The sequence below is a fragment of the Eschrichtius robustus genome, chromosome 15, assembly GCF_028021215.1.
Source record: "Eschrichtius robustus isolate mEscRob2 chromosome 15, mEscRob2.pri, whole genome shotgun sequence".
Lineage (NCBI taxonomy): Eukaryota > Metazoa > Chordata > Mammalia > Artiodactyla > Eschrichtiidae > Eschrichtius > Eschrichtius robustus.
This window is the reverse complement of record NC_090838.1, coordinates 59,639,823-59,657,862: the sequence shown is the minus strand read 5'-3', so window position 1 is coordinate 59,657,862 and position 18,040 is coordinate 59,639,823. Positions and strand designations below refer to the sequence as shown.

Sequence of the window (18,040 nt, the reverse complement as noted above, 5' to 3'; positions counted from 1 at the left end):
ATTCTAAATATGAGGTGTAGCTTATTTTTTTCATAATTGGTTGCCTGGTATGTATTGATGAGATGAAAAACATGAAATAGGAAATTAAGCTGAATGCAATAGAAAAAATATGTGCATTAAAGTTACTCTGTTTAATATTTGCTTTTAAAAACCAGTGCTGAGATGTTTTAAGTCCAAACAAAGAAGCATACTCTGTAGAATAACATTTTTAGTTATGGGCTGGAGGAACTAGAATACTCATTATCCGATCATTTTGGATTGGAAACAATTTAGGTATCCCAGGAGTCCAAGATATTGGGTGTCTCCCTCTGTCCTGATAGTATATTTTGTGATTAATTGGTTTATTGAAAAGTAAACTTCAGTAGAAAGAAGTAGACTGGGAAGGACTGGAACTTAGAATACAAGTATGATCGTTAGACTGGAGGCAAGGGACTGCAAATCCACTTTAGTGCTAAGGGGAAAAAAAATCCCAGTCTGCCAGTGGAACACATAGGAGCACAGGGACAGGTAGCTGTGGAGGAATGTATGAGCACCTGGTAGCTGGGAGGTGCAGCAAGAGGAAACAGGGAATCTAATTTAACTATTGGGAAGGTAAGGAGCATTAGCAAACTGTGATTTTATTATACAGGAGGCTCATTATCCATATTATGACAGGAAAATATTCACTCATGAAGTGATCCCTTATCCAGAGAAGAGTAGTAGAAATTCAGCATATAATCTAGAAAAAAACCCAGGATGAATTATTAAAGTTAAAATTATTCATAGCACTGTAGCTGACAATATCACAGTAATCCTAGTGATTAATAATAAAAATGTAAATAAAAACCTCAAATGCCTGGAACATAAAAACGTTTCTTTAAATAACTTGAGTTAGAACCATATCAGAATTGCCATTTAAAACAACTTATTAGAAAAAATAACTATAATGAACAATATGGGTAAAAATTAAGATAGTGTGGCCAGAGTGATAGAGGTAGGTTCATAGCATTAAATGCTTCAAAGAGAAAATGAACTGAGTATTGAACTCAAAAAGGTAGAAGAAGGAAACCCAATGAAGCAGAAGGAGGCAAATAATAGAGAAAAATGGATGAGTGAACAGCAAAATAGAAAGCTTCAGGACCTTTATCTTGGTGGGCCTTAGCTGTTCTTCTGGAACCTTCCTAGGATTTTATCTGTATTACTGCAAAGCAAAAAAGGTGCCCTTAGAATCCTTCTCAACATAATGTTTCACTGTGACAACCAGTAGGTAAGGATTGACTCTATATGAAACATATTTGCTATCCCTGTTCTAGAAGTTCTATCCAGTTTAGTAAGAAAAATTAAAACAGCAGGAAAGGAGGAAGCAAATTCTTATTTGCAATTGATATGATTGACTACCTGTAGAACTTAAGAAAATCAAGTCAGAAACTTCTTAGAATGGATAAAAATTCATGTAAGGTGCTTTATAGAAAACATATATAAAATAGAAGACAGAGTAGTGAAAATCACTGATGCTGAACAGAAAAAAGAAAAGAAGAATGAGCAGAACTGAGAGACCTCTGCGATAACATCAAGTGTACTAATATTCACAGTATAGGGGTTCTAGAAGGAGAAGAGAGAGAGAAAGGGGCAGAGAACATATCTGAAGACATAATAGCTGTAAACTTCCCTAACCTGGAAAAGAAATAGACATCCAAATCCAGGAGGCCCGGAGAGTCCCATACAGGACTTACCCAAAGAGGAAAACACCAAGACACATTGCGATTAAAATGACAAAAATTAAAGAGAAAGAGAGACTGTTAAAAGCAGCAAGGGAAAAGCAAGAGATAACATACAAGAGAACTCCCATAAGGCTGTCAGCTGACCTTTAGCAGAAACCCTGCAGGCCAGAAGGGAGTGGCATGTTTTACTTAAAGTGATGAAAGGGAAAAACCTACACCCAAGAATACTCTAACCCAGGGGTCCCCAACGCCTGGGCTGTGGAATAGTGCTGGGCTGTGGAACGGTGCCAGTCCGTGGCCTGTTAGGAACCGGGCCGCACAGCAGGAGGTGAGTGGCAGGCAAGTGAGTGAAGATTCATCTGCCGTTCCCATTGCTCCCCATCACTCACATTATTCCCCAACCCTCCCCCCATCACTTGCATTACCTCCTGAACCCCCCCACCCCCGACTGTGGAAAAATTGTCTTCCACGAAACCGGTCCCTGGTGCCAAAAAGGTTGGGGACCGCTGCTCTAACCAACAAGGCTCTCGTTCAGATTTGATGGAGAGATCAAAAGCTTTACAGACAAGCAAAGGCTAAAAGAGTTCAGCACCACCAAACCTGCTCTACAAGAAATGTTCAGGAAATTCCTCTAAGTGAAAAAGAAATGGCTGCAACTAGAAACATGAAAATTATGAAATGAAAAAGCTCATCAATAAAGGCAAACATACAGTAAAGGTAGGAAGTCATCCACCCACAAAGCTAGTAGAAAGGTTAAAGACAAAAGTAGTAAAATCATGTATATCCACAATAAGCAGTTAAGGGATGCACAATACAATTAAATGTGAAATATATCAAAAACAGTAATCGTGAGGGGAGGAGAGTACAAATGCAGGGTTGTTAACATGCACTTGAAATTAAGAGACCAGCAACTTAAAACGATCACACACACACACATATATACATATTACTATACAAAAACCTCACGGTAACCACAAACCAAAAATCTATAATAGATATAAACCAAAAAAGGAAAAAGGAATCCAAACAACACTGAAGATAGTTGTCAAATCACAAGAGAACAAAATAAGGAAAAAGGAAAAAAAAAAAAAAAGACCTACAAAACAGCCCCCAAACAAGTAACAAAATGGCAATAACATACATATCATTAATTACCTTAAATGTAAATGGACTCAGTGCTCTAATCAAAAGAGAGAGTGGCTGAATGGATACAAAAACAAGACCTGTATATATGCTGCCTATAAGAGACTCACTTCAGATCTAAAGACACACACAGACTGAAAATGAGGGAATGAGAAAAGGAATTCCATGCAAATGGAAATCAGAAGAAAGCTGGGGTAACAATACTTATATCAGACAAGATAGATTTTAAAGACTGTTACAAGAGACAAAGGAGGATACATAATGATCAAGGGATTAGTCCAAAAAGAAGATATAACGATTGTAAATATATATGTACCCAGCATTGGAGCACCTAAATACATAAAGCAAATACTAACGGACATAAAGGGAGAAATCAACAGTAACACAATAGTAAGTAGTAGGGGACTTTAACACCCCACTTACATCAGTGGACCAGTCATCCAGACAGAAAATAAGGAAACACTGGCCTTAAATGACACATTACACCAGAGGGACATAATTGATATGTGTAGAGCATTCCATCCAAAAGCAGCAGAGTACACGTTCTTTTTAAGTGCACGTGGTACATTCTCCAGGATAGATCACATGCTAGGCGACAAAACAAGACTTGATAAATTTAGGAAAATTAAAATCATATCAAGGGACCTCCCTGGTGGCGCAGTGGTTAAGGATCTGCCTGCCAATGCAGGGGACACAGGTTCGATCCCTGGTCCGGGAAGATCCCACATGCTGCAGAGCAACTAAGTCCGTGTGCCACAACTACTGAACCTGTGCAATAGAGCGTGCAAGCCACACCTACTGAGCCCACGTGCCTAGAGTCCATGCTCTACAACAAGCGAAGCCACCACAATGAGAAGCCCACTTACCACAACGAAGAGTAGCCCCCGCAACTAGAGGAAGCCCACGTGCAGCAGCAAAGACCCAACGCAACCACAAATAAATTTAAAAAAAATTTAAATCATATCAAGCATCTTTTCTGACAACTATGCTATGAGAGTAGAAGTCAACTACAAGAAAAAAACTGCAAAAAACACAAATGAGGAGGCTAAACAACATGCTACTAAACAACCAGTGGATCACTGAAGAAATCAAAGAGGAAATGAAAAAATACCTAGAGAAAAATGAAAACAAAAACATGAGATCCAAAACCTTTGGGATGCAGCAAAAGCAGTTCTAAGTGGGAAGTTTATGGTGATACAAGAATACCTCAGGAAATAAGAAAAAATCTCATATAAACAACCTAACCTTACACCTAAACAAACTGGAGAAAGAAAAAGCCCAAAGTTAGTAGAAGGAAAGAAATCATAAAGATCAGAGAAGAAATAAAATAGAGACTAAAAAAATAATAGAAGAGATCAATGAAACTAAAAACTGGTTCTTTGAAAAGACAAACAAAATTGATAAAACTTTAGCCAGACTCGTCAAGAAAAAAAGGGAGAGGGCACAAATCAGTAAAATCAGAAATGAAAAAGGAGAAGTTACAACCAACACTACAGAAATACAGAAGATCATGAGACTACTACAAACAACTATATGCCAATAAAATGGACAACCTAGAAGAAATGGACAGATTCTTTGAAGATGTATAATCTCCCAAGACTGAGCCAGGAAGAAATAGAAAATTTGGATAGACCAATTATCAGTAATGAAATTGAACCAGTAATTTTAAAATTCCAAGTAAACAAAAGTCTAGGACCAGTGGCTTCACAGGTGAATTCTACCAAACATTTAGAAAAGAATTAACACCTATCCTTGTCAAAATATTCCAAAAAATTGCAGAGGGAGGAACACTCTCAAACTCATTCTGTGAGGCTGACATCACCCTGATACCAAAACCACACAAAGATATCACAAAAAGAAAACTACAGGCCAGTATCACTGAAAAACATAGATGCAAAAATCTTCAACAAAATATTAGCAAACCAAACTCAATGATACGTTAAAAGGATCATACACCAGGATCAAGTGGGATTTATCCCAGGGATGCAAGAGTTTTTCAGTGTCCAGAAGTCAATCATGTGATACACCACATTAACAAATTGAATAAAAACCACATGATCATCTCAATAGATGCAGAAGAAGCTTTTGACAAAATTCAACATCCATTTATGATAAAAGCTCTCTAGAAAGTGGGCATAGAGAGAACCTACCTCAACATAATAAAGGTCATATATGACAAACCCACAGCTAACATCATACTCAGTGGTGAAAATCTGAGAGCATTTCCTCTAAGATCAAGAACAAGGCAAGGATGCCTGCTGTCAACACTTTTATTCAACATAATATTGAAGTCCTAACCACAGCAATCAGACAAGAGAAAGAAGTAAAAGGACTATAAATTGGAAAGAAAGAAGTAAAGTGTCACTGTTTGCAGATGACATGATACTATACATAGAAAATTCTAAAGATGCCACCAGAAAACTACCAGAGCTTTACAGTGAATTCGGTAGAGTTGCCGGATACAAAATTAATATACAGAAACCTGTTGCATTTCTATACACTAACAATGAACTATCAGAAAGAGAAATTAAGGAAATAATTCCATTTACCATCGCTTCAAAAAGAATAAGATGCCTAGAGATAAATATACCTAAGGAGTTACAAGACCTGTACTTTGAAAACTATAAGACACTGATGAAAGAAATTGAAGACAACGCAGATAGAAACATACTGTGTTCTTGGATTGGAAGAATTAATATTATTAAATGAACATACTATCCAAGGCAATCTACAGATTCAGTGTAATCCCTATCAAAATACCAATGCCATTTTTACAGAACTAGAGCAAGTAATTTTAAAATCTGTATGGAAACACAAAAGGACCCCAATATCCAAAACAATCTTGAGAAAGAAGAACAGAGCTGGAGGAATCATGCTCCCTGACTTCAGACTGTACTACAAAGCTGTAGTAGTCAAAACAGTATGGTGGTGGTACAAAAACATACACATAGAATAATGGAACAGAATAGAGAGCCAAGAAATAAACCCATGCACTTATGTTCAATTAATCTATGACAAAGGAAGCAAGAATATACAGTGGAGAAAAGTCAATCTCTTCAATAAGTGGTACTGGGAAAACTGGACAGCTACATGTAAAAGAATGAAATTAGAACGTTCTCTAACACCACATATAAAACTATACTCAAAATGGATTAAAGACCTAAATGTAGGACTGGAAATCATAAAACTTCTAGAAACAAACATAGGCAGAATACTCTTTGACCTAAATTGCCACACTATTTTTTTGGATCCTTCTCCTAGAGTAATGGAAACAAAAGCAAAAATAAACAAATTGGACCTAATTAAACTTAAAAGCTTTTGCACAGCAAAGGAAACCATCAGCAAAACAAAAAGACAACCTACTGAATGGGAAAAATATTTGCAAATGATATGACCAATAAAGGGTTAATATTTAAAATATATAAACAACTCATACAACTCAACATCAAAGAAACAACCGAAGACCTGAATACAAAATTGGGCGAAGACCCGAATAGACATTTCTCCAAAGAGTACATGTAGATGGCCAGCAAACACATGAAAAGATGCTCAACATCGCTAATCATCAGAAAAATGCAAATCAAAACCACAGTGAGGGCTTCCCTGGTGGCGTAGTGGTTGAGAATCTGCCTGCCAATGCATGGGACATGGGTTCGAGCCCTGGTCTGGGAAGATCCCACATGCCGCGGAGCAACTAGGCCCGTGAGCCGCAATTACTGAGCCTGCGCGTCTGGAGCCTGTGCTCTGCAGCAAGAGAGGCTGCGATAATGAGAGGCCCGCGCACCGCGATGAAGAGTGGCCCCCACTTGCCGCAACTAGAGAAAGCCCTCGCACAGAAACGAAGACCTAACACAGCCATAAATAAGTAAATAAATAAACCCAGGGCTTCCCTGGTGGCGCAGTGGTTGAGAGTCTGCCTGCCGATGCAGGGGACACGGGTTCGAGCCCTGGTCCGGGAAGATCCCACATGCCGCGGAGCAACTAAGCCCGTGAGCCACAACTACTGAGCCTGCGCGTCTGGAGCCTGTGCTCTGCAACGGGAGAGGCCGCGACAGTGAGAGGCCTGCGCACCGCGATGAAGAGTGGCCCCCGCTCGCCGCAACTAGAGAAAGCCCTCGCACAGAAACGAAGACCCAACACAGCCAAAAATAAATAAATTAAAAAAAAAAAATCTACTCTAAAAAAAAAAAAATAAACCCAAAGTTTAAAAAAAAAAAAAAAACCACAGTGAGATACCACCTCACACTTACCAGAATGGCTATTACAAAAAAGAACACAAATAACAAATGTCGATGAGGATATGGAGAAAAGAACTCTCATACGCTTTTGGTGGGAATGTAAATTGATACAGCCACTGTGGAAAACATTATGGAGAATCTTCAAAAAACTAAAAATAGAATTATCATATGATCCAGCAATTCCAGTTCTCGGTGTATATCTGAAGAAAATAAAAACACTAATTTGAAAAGATACATGCACCCCAATGTTCATAGCAGCATTATTTACAATTGCCATGATATGGAAGCAACCTAAGTGTCTGCCAACAGATGACTGGATAAAGAAGATGTGGTATTTATATATAATATCACACAATGGACTACTACTCAGGCATAAAAAAAAATGAAGTTTTGCCATTTGCAGCAACAGGGATGGACCTGGAGGGCACTATGCTGAGTGAAATAAGGCAGAGAGAGACAAATACTGTATGATGTCACTTACATGTAGAATCTAAAAAATACAACAAACTAGTGACTATAAGAGAAAAGAAACAGAGTCACAGATATAGAGAACAAACTAGTGGTTACCAGTGGGGAGAGGGAAGAGGGGTGGGGCAGTAGTATAGGGGGAGAGGATGAAGAGGTACATACTATTATGTGTAAAATATGCTACAAGGTAAAACACGGGGAATATAGCCAGTATTTTATAATAACTATAAATCAAGTATAACCTTTAAAATTGTGAATCACTTTATTGTACACCTGTAAATTATATAATATTATACATCAATTATACTTAAATAAAAAATTTTTTTAAATATACAAAAAGTTTTCTCTATAAACTGACAGTGACTACTTAGAAAAGTACAGGGGTGTGTTTGGAGGGGAGGAATTCTGTTTTTCAATAGCTATAAAAAATACTTAAAAATAAGTCTACCAGGAAATGTGTAAGATATCCATAAATGTTTGTCAAATAGATGAAAACTATATAACTCTTCAGACTTTTAAATTCCTAACAAATTTATAGAAATATGATGTTTCTGGATGGGCATATTGTTTTGTAAATAAATGACAAGTCTGGGACAGAATCTATAGTCCTGCAACATAGCTCTAGTGTATCAAAGAACTTAGGCTATAGGAAATGTCTCAAACTTGACAGTTGAGGGATAGGGTGGGGTGAAATGGAGGGAAAATTGTGTATTTATAAAAATAAAAACAGAAGTTAACATCTTGCACTAAAATTAATTTCAGATGAATAAAAATGTAAAGAAAAAAGAGAAAAGGGACAATGGAAACAACAGAATTAAAAAAATTTAATAATGCTTGGGACTTCCCTGGTGGCGCAGTGGTTGAGAGTCTGCCTGCCAATGCAGGGGACACGGGTTCGAGCCCTCGTCTGGGAAGATCCCACATGCTGCGGAGCGACTAGGCCCCTGAGCCACAATTGCTAAGCCTGCGTGTCTGGAGCCTGTGCTCCGCAACAAGAGAGGCCGCGATAGTGAGAGGCCCGCACACCGCGATGAAGAGTGGCCCCCACTTGCCGCAACTAGAGAAAGCCCTCGCACAGAAACGAAGACCCAACACAGCCATAAATAAATAAATAAATAAATAAATAAAATTAAAAAAAACAAATTACCAACTGGGAAAATACAATATGTAAGTTGTATTACAATGGTTAATATTCCAATATATAGCTTCTAAAAATAAAGACACACAAAGAAATGCAAATGGCCTTTAAAAAAAAAAAGAAAATTTAATAATACTTAACTGATGTTAGGATGGAAGGACTATTTAAGCTTCAAAGCATGACATAAAGTTAAAAAATTAAAACTTCTGTGTGAAGAAATACCATTGTAAAAGGTTAACCTAAACTGGGAAAATGTATTTGAAATGTAACAATAGAGACCTTTTTAAGACCAACTGAAAAGAAAACAAACCCAAGTCAAAAAACAAGTGAAGAATAATGAAATTAACTTTCACAAGAGAAAACATAAATGGCTAACAAATATGAAAAATAATCTTAATTTTTTGGATTCAAGATATGTGTGGTGAAGTAGTAGTGAGAGTACATTGTCCAGCAGTCTAATGGTAAAAATTTGTTAAAAGGGTAGTTCTCAATATTGCAAAGAATGTGGTAAAATAAGCATATCTCACATTCATATGTAGCTAACAGGAATCAAAATGGGCTTGGCAGTGAGACCGCAAGTTTTAAAATATTTGCATTCTGTAGCCTCGGAAAATAAATGTCTCTTAGTTCAGATTTTCATTAATGAAAAGTTTGTTTTGAGTCTGTATGTCAGGCATTATGCTGAATGCTTTACATTTGTTTCATTTAATTCTCATGATAATCTTGTAGGTATTATGTATCTTTAAGAGGTAGACCATCTGAGGCCCAAAAGGGAAAAAACTGCTCAAGGTTATTACACACTAGTAAACAAGATAGAAAGTATTCTGTCTTGGGAAAGTGCTTGTGATGTTAATTAATAATAAACACATGGGCTTCCCTTGTGGCTCAGTGGTTAAGAATCCGCCTGCCAGTGCAGGGGACATGGGTTCGATCCCTGGTCCAGGAAGATCCCACATGCCGCGGAGCAACTAAGCCCATGTGCCACAACTACTGAGCCTGCGCTCTAGAGCCCGCAAGCCACAACTACTGAGCCCGTGTGCCACAACTACTGAAGCCTGTGTGCCGCAACTACTGAAGGCTCTGCACCTAAAGCCTATGCTCTGCAACAAGAGAAGCCACCTCAGTGAGAAGCCCGTGCACTGCAACAAAGAATAGCCCCTGCTCGCCACAACTAAAGAAAGCCCGTGCATAGCAATGAAGACGCAACACAGCCAAAATTAAGTTAATTAATTAATTAATTAATGAAAAAAAAAAGAATGAACACAACTTGGGGAATCCCCTGGTGGTCCAGTGGTTAGGACTCCTTGCTCTCATTGCAGGGGACACGGGTTTGATCCCTGGTTGGGGAACTAAGATCCTGCAAGCCATGCAGCATGGCCAAAAATAAAATAAAATTAAAAAATAAAATAGAATAAAAAAAGAATAGCACAACTTATAAAATTACACCTACTAATAATTTTCTTAACAATATAAAGGAAAAAGTAAAAATCGAAAGTAATTACTCACAATGTTATTAATAATATGTTATTAATGTAATTATTCTTATTAATAAGATTGAGGTTTATTCTTATTTCTATTTACTTTTCTACAGTTGAACTTTAAAAAAATTTTTAGCCAAAATTAAAAAAAAAAGTAGTAAGAACAGGCAATAGACAAAAGTGAAAAATCACAGAGAAAATGTTTAAAAAATCCAGCAAAACCAGTGCAAGTACATTAAGGAGAGGCTTTCAAACCCTTGTTTTTGACTTACATTCACAGCTTAATTTGGTTATGCACATACAGATTTACTCTCTACTTACCTTCCTTTGGTTCATTTCTCTTCCTTTCTTGAGAGTACTGTATTAGGGATTTCATAAGCATCCACTGCATGATAAGGAACTTATATTTGACATTTGGAAATAAAGGTTAAGTTATTTGCTCAAATTCAGAAAAGGAGAACAGTGGTAGATTTCCTAAGTACTGGTTTACTTTGCTGCTACTAATGCTGTTTTTAAAAAGATATGCACTTAAACCAGTGGGAATTTTTTTGTTTATTTTCATCTTTTTAAATTAAAAATTCCAGCTTCTTAAAATGCAACTGCAACTAATTCTTCTGTTTTTTTGGGTATTTCAGGCATACACAAGCCAGTTTGTATCCCTTGTGATGTTTGCTCTTATGATGTGTGATGACAGGATCTCCATGCAAGAGAGACGCAAAGAGATCATGCTTGGATTGAAGCGGCTGCCTGGTATGAAGATACTCACACACTCTACTTGTTGTCTAAGGGAGTGGGAAATAAATGGGTGAAGCTGTGGCTTGTACCTATTTAGTCAGCAAGATCTTTTTACTTGACACCTGTGCGTTTAAAAACCCCACAGTGATAGCACAGAAGATTAGAAACGTTGGTCTTTTGTCGGTTGCTACCCATATGTTGTTGTTATTATTATTATTATATTGGTTTAGTTTATTGTCCTCTTTTCATAGATTTTGCTAATATTACTTCTTAACAGATTTAATTAAGGAAGTTTTGAGCATGGATGATGAAATTCAGAAACTGGCAACAGAACTTTATCACCAGAAGTCAGTCTTGATAATGGGACGTGGCTATCATTATGCTACTTGTCTTGAAGGGGCCCTAGTAAGTCTTCTCACTTACAATTTCAGAATGTTGACTTATGGACCTGGCACATAGCCATACTTTTATTTATTTATTTATTTATTTATTTATTTATGGCTGCATTGGGTCCTCATTGCTGCACACAGGCTTTCTCTAGTTGTGGCGAGCGGGGGCTACTCTTCGTTGTGGTGCATGGGTTTCTCATGGCGGTGGCTTCTCTTGTTGCGGAGCATGGGCTCTAGGGTGTGTGGGCTTCAGTAGTTGTCACACACTGCTTCAGTAGTTGTGGCTTGCGGGCTCTACAGCACAGGCTCAGTAGCTGTGGCACACGGGCTTAGTTGCTTCGCAGCATGTGGGATCTTCCCGGACCAGGGCTCGAACCCGTGTCCCCTGCATTGGCAGGTGGATTCTTAACCACTGCACCACCAGGGAAGTCCCAGTCATACTTTTAGACTGAATGAAATAGGTGGACCTTTTACAAAAGTGCCTTTATATTTATGCATTCTGATTTGTTTACCTTGAGGTATAACAGAAAGTATAACAGAATACTTAATTCAAAAGTGAAAATCAAGAAGAGTACATTTTAGCATGATACCGTGGGTTTAGCAAGTAACTTGGGTTATTTTTTTGTCCAAATATGAATAAAATAAATATTAAGTTCTCTAGGTGTGAGATTTAATTGAGGTCAAATATGAAGCAATTGGGAGATCAGTTACAAAGAAATATGAGTACATTCATGATAGTCTAAACTCTTCAAAAAGTCCTTGTGGAGTTCTAAAACTTCCAAATAGTTGTTGACATTATATTTAGAAATAACGATCAGTTAACCTATTAGCTATATTTGCACATCAGTGATCCTTTAATACTTTTGGATAAATAGGGACTTCAGACATCAGATGTCTTGTGTAATATTTAAAGAATGGGCTTTTGAAAAACAGACTGAAGACTAATCTAGTTTCTTCCTATTAGAAAATCAAAGAAATCACTTACATGCACTCTGAAGGTATCCTTGCTGGTGAGTTGAAACACGGCCCTCTAGCTTTGGTGGATAAGTTGATGCCTGTCATCATGATCATCATGAGAGATCACACCTATGCCAAGTGTCAGAATGCTCTTCAGCAGGTGGTTGCTAGGCAGGTAAGTCAGGAGCTGCTGTGAGGACACCTTGGGGGTTTAAGAGCTGGGTCACTAAAGCTTATTTGAATTTTATGACATTTAAAGTGATAGACCAGTACCCATCAGGTGGCTTACAAAACATGCTTAGGTTTGCATGTGAGTAATCTGAGATACTCAAGAGTTTTGACAGGACCTAGCTCATAGTTCTCATAATACCAGAACCAAGATCAAAAATGAGGTCTTGGTCTCCAAGTCCTGTCTTCTTCAATTAGTGTATGCTGTTCTCTTTTAATTTAATATTCTTAAGTGTGTATTCAGGAGGAACTAGATTTTATATTAATATTACTGGTGCTGTGCTTAATTGAGTTTTCTTCAGATCATTTGGCTTTGTATGTAAATTTCCAAAGATGTTAATCTCTAGTCACAATGTAGTGGTTACAGACTTGGGCTTTGAAGGCAGGTAGTCCTAGATTTAAGTACCGAGCCTGGTATTTCTTAGTTGTGTGAGTTTAAGAAAGCACTGAATCTTACAAAGCTTCTGTTTCCTTGACTGTGAGTGAGACTTACGACATGGGATTGTGAGTTTAAATAAGCCTATGTCAGTGAGGCCACGTGTGAATCGTGAAGTGCAAAATTTGCATGTTCACGTGTTACAGCCCTGCTTTTGCTTAACCAGTGATTGTGAGTGTGATTTCTTTCCCAGGGACGGCCAGTGGTGATCTGTGATAAGGAAGACACTGAGACCATTAAGAACACAAAAAGAACAATCAAAGTGCCACACTCAGTGGACTGCCTGCAGGGCATTCTCAGCGTGATCCCCTTACAGTTGCTGGCCTTCCACCTGGCTGTGCTGAGAGGCTATGATGTAAGTGATGGACCGCTTTGGGCTGGCTTTTCACCCTGGTACATTTTGATAGCTTCCTTCTAAATTTTTAGCAATAGAATTTGAGAATTCCCTCATACATATCTCTGTCACTTGTTATATTTCCATGGCCCAATTTGTAGGTTACATCCTAACATTTTCATACCCATGGAACTTGAAGGAATCTTGGATGTTACCTCCATGACTGGAGATTACCTGTTTTCTTTCTGTGTTTCTTAATGAGGTAGCTATTGGAAATTCTTTATTTGGGACTTTCTCACACACTGTAGGACTCTCAGCATTCCTGGTCCCTCATTCATTGTGACAACCAAAGTGACAATCAAAACATCTGCTCTTACACGTTTCTAGTGTCCCCTGAGAGGGATGCCACCTCATAGAGGACCACAGGAGTTTTTCATGTGCCGAACTGGCTCCTTTGGAATTCTTTTTCCTGATTTCAAGTCTTTTAAAGATATATTACTATATTTTCTAATCTAATTCTTTGTAGTCTATAGTAAAGATGGTTAATGAACATGTTTTCTGTTCTATGTTTTTTATAAGCAAAAATAATTTGCTTATAGCCATCCCCTCCCCCCCCCCCCCAATATCTGTATAATCTCTCAAAAATTGCTGGGTTTTTTTTTTTTTTGCAGGTTGATTTCCCGCGGAATCTAGCCAAATCTGTAACCGTAGAATAAGGAACATCTGAAAATGGGCAATTAAGCAACACAAGACACCTTTTGTATTTAAAACCTTGATTTAAAATATCACCCCCTAAGCCTTTTCTAGTAAATCCTTATTTATATATCAGTTATAATTATTCCATTCAATTTGTGATTTTTGTGAAATTACCTCATATTTTCCCAGTAATTTGTGAGGGAGTTTGAATAATGGAATCTATATTGGTATTGGTGTCAGAAAGAGATTTAGCTCTCATTTTCATTAAAGGATGCTGAGTGTTGGATTTCCGGGCCCTCCACTTCAATCTGAGAGGCGGCCAATGAAAGAGTAGTGCATTTAATTGGAATATTTAAAGCCAGCAGCAATGTACTTGGACATTTAATTCAGTTATAAAGAGAAGATGCTGTGATTTATTTTGAAATTTGTTTGTTATTTTGTTTTTAAATCAAACTGTAAAACTTAAAAACTGAAAACTTTTCTTTGTGGAATTTCTATCTAAGTTGTTAACCTTAGTCTCTCAAACTTATTGCCTGTTATCTGTATGTCAAGGTATCTTAGGAAGATAAATAGTATAGTAGTGCATTGGTTTTCTCCAGCCCTTGATAGAAAATACTTGCACAATTTCATAGCACAAACTTAAAATTTGAGCTGCTTTGTACAACTGACAATATGATTTTAAATTTGAAGATGGGATATGTACATGTTGTATATCCTACTCCTTGTTTTTTCATCTCCTGAAAGTGGTTTTTAATTTCCTCGTATCTGTAGTTTTTTGTTTTTTAATTACTGCTGAATGACATTTTATTTTATTGTTTGAAATCACCACACAGAGTTGCTATCAAATGTCTCAAATTAATACCAATATATTGAGAATTCTCTTCAACTTTGTCCCAGAGAAGAATTACCTGCAGTTAATTTTAACTTCTCTCACTGCCTTGTTGCATCAAACTAGTAGTACCTTTGTGCCAATTTGGAAGCTCCTTGCAGTTGTTTGGAAGATTTACAAGTCTTTTGACTGATCATTTGACTCTAAATGTATACGATGGGCTAGAATTAGAAAAAGCTATATGGTTTACACTGATATTAGTGAAGGATTATATAAAATTTAGTATTACTTTCTAGGTATTTTTCTCTCTGTATATTCTGTTCTACCCCTGAAAAATATTTAGGAATGAAGAAGATATAAATAAGGTGATACTGAGGTGCCTTCAGCTAGCTAGTGTCAGAAATGGAAACTTACAATTTAGATTAAAAAATTTAAAGTAGAGTATTAGCTTGACACCCAAAAAGTTGTAATAATTTCTTCACGGAGCTTTTTTGGCCACACTTTGGCTGTTACAGGACAGTGTGTTTATGTTTTTGTTAAGTCCTTCTCTTTCAAAAGTTTTCACTTTTAAATTGTGAAGGTAAGATATTTAGTATAATTAAGTAAGCTCAGTCTTTTCCTTTTTCTGTGTTTGAACTTCTTGATGAGGTTACGATTTTCTAGTAGCTATTGGAAGAGAAGCATAGAATTCTGCCTTGTGTTAGGGTTAGAGAAAGAATTGGCATATTTTGAGGTAATTCAGAAGGACTCGTAGATTAAGACTAGAAACCTGTTTTTAAAATGAAATAGGATTACTGTTCACATTTATATAGCTACTATAGCTGTATTTATCTATTTTAATTGTTTCTAATATTATTCTGTGTAGGCCTGCTAGTTTTAGTATGTGTGTAGTGTCATTCTTACGTTATATTAGCATTTTATGCACATGATTTATATGGATTTGTAGCATTTCCAAAGTTGGGGTTAGCTTTCCAAGTGAAACTGATATGTGAAATCAATCATTAATTTTCAGTCTCTGTTTCCTCTCCCTCTCTGTGTGTGCGTGTTTGGTGTGTCTGTCTATCTTTCTCTAGCTCTCAAACACACACATATACACTTCAGGCCAGGGTAAGTTCTAAACCAAATCTCAAAAACCAATAGTGAGAAAAAAAATGTGGTATTTTCCAAACAAACGTGGCTTCCATTCCCTACCCCTTCTTCTTGCTCCCTACCCTGTTTAATGTAGTGATTTTTAGATGCTTTTATGAATTATGAACACAAAAAATAATGTAATGAGGCAAACTGCTAATAAGTGTGGATGCTCAGTTAAAACCAATATAATACAGGATAAGAAAATCCGATTTTTCAAGAAAGATATTCTACAAAAGGAGTCCTTTCTGTAAAAAATTCTTTCTTGTAGTACATTTAAAATTTAAATTCACTCATGTATAACTTAGAGTTCCTTACCGCAGGTCATGAGCCCTTTGTAGGCCAGAGGTCACGTTAGCATCTAACACATGGCCAAGTACATGATTGTAACTTTGGCATCAGTCAGCTTTTCTGTCTTTTTAAATCACCTATGCCATAGGAATAGATGGTAGGAGGAAAATTAATGTTAACTGTTTTTAGTTTGTTATAGGAGGAAAATTAATGTTAACTGTTTTTAGTTTGTTATAACTCTGTCAACACCCTATTATGGGAAAGTCACTGTGGTAGAAACTGAAAAATACATCCTGTTTAAAGCAAAGTCCACTTGTCCCCAGATGGACTCATCACTCGTGGAGACTAGGATCATTGGAAGGCACAGGGTGAGGGAGTGGAAAAATGAAGTCAAGCTGTTAAATGTTGTGAGTGGATTTGTTCACTTAAATCATGGTCCAAGTTTTGGTGCGTATCATGTTCCTAAGAGGTGAAGTGTGTTTTGTAGAGTAAGCTGTTATCACAGGCTATAGATCCATGTGTCTGTGGTACTCTAAGGAGCAGCAGTCATTAGATGCAAAGGTGAAAACAATCAAACATCACAACTAAAAGGGAACTGACACAGCGTGATGTGCAGATGGGGCTGTTAGAGTGCTAATAAAGATTTTCTCTCTTAGGTTCTTAGGAAATTGTTTCCGAGGTGACATTGTCTTATCCTTTTGAATACAGGTCTCTTGACCTGAGTTAATTATGAGGATGAGAGGAAAAGAACCCCTTTTTAGCTCCTTGGTAGTATTCCTTTGACACATTTCTATAACTCTTCAAAGAAGGAAAACCAGCTGAAATGTTTGCTTTAACAAACATATTTTAAGAAGTCCTTTGGGGTCAGTTTCCTCTCTTTTTTTTAATTAGGATATATACTATAGCAATAAAAGGGAACGACTAATGTTAATTACTTATTGTATGCTACTATTTAAGTGATTTTTCTAAAAAGCACAATGTCATTGAAAATGTTTAAAAAGAATTCAGAGCTCACATTGAATTTGTGAAGGCCAAAGAAATTGAAGGGAATGGTAAAGAAAGATAAAGAAGTCTTATATCCACATATTTAGTAGATGTTGTATATCAGAATACCAGGTAGTGTTTTACCTGCGAAAACATATTTCAGATTACTTTCTTTGTTTTTAGTGTTAGAGCCTCAGGTTTAAAAGTTTTAACTATTAAATCATTTTTTCCCCACAATATTTAAAGATTGTTAATCTATCAGTATTTCCCTAGCTTGATGAATTTAACTGTATCTTTAGATCTGTGACATGATAACCAGTAGGAATGGTAATATTAGCTTTGAACCAGTAGTATCCAGGGTTAAAATAAAAATCATAGTTAACTAGCAAGACTGTAAAGTTATGCCATATTAACTTGTGAGTCTGTAATAGCTTGATATCAGTGTTGTGGAATATGGCATAAATAATGGCTAATGAGAACTTTTTAGGAAATTCTCAAATTACCTTTCTTACTATACTAGTTTTCAAAATGAATATAGAAGTGATCCTGTTAACTTTTCAAAACTGTTCTGCAGTTAATTTTTATTTTTTGCTTAAATAAAACTTTCAGTATTTGTTTAAATTATATTTCTTGTGAGCTAGAAATTTTAGAATCATCCTGCCTTTGTTTCAGTTTTCTGTTCTTCAAGGTGAATGTTTAGTTTACTGAGCCAGTCGGTCATTTATTCCTCATGTCTTCTGAGTCCAGTGACTATAATTCTGAACTGTGAATAAGTTACCAAAAACTTGCTGAGAATTGCATTTTGAAGCAATTTGCCAATATTTGAAGTGTATACATGTTTGTCATTGTGTTAAAGATTGTATTGTAC

The 18,040-nt window shown here is 36.7% G+C and overlaps 1 protein-coding gene across 1 annotated transcript in view; it reads left to right on the top strand.

Annotated features, from left to right (window-relative positions):
- GFPT1 (glutamine--fructose-6-phosphate transaminase 1) overlaps positions 1-16,856 on the top strand; it is a 65,158-nt gene extending 48,302 nt beyond the window's left edge. The window contains exons 15-19 of the mRNA XM_068564846.1: positions 10,801-10,915; positions 11,178-11,305; positions 12,254-12,421; positions 13,104-13,265; positions 13,916-16,856. Of these exons, the coding sequence (XP_068420947.1) occupies positions 10,801-10,915; positions 11,178-11,305; positions 12,254-12,421; positions 13,104-13,265; positions 13,916-13,960 (618 nt within the window). The 3' untranslated portion in view covers positions 13,961-16,856. The remainder of the gene's footprint in view (positions 1-10,800; positions 10,916-11,177; positions 11,306-12,253; positions 12,422-13,103; positions 13,266-13,915) is intronic.
- Positions 16,857-18,040: the final 1,184 nt, after the last annotated feature.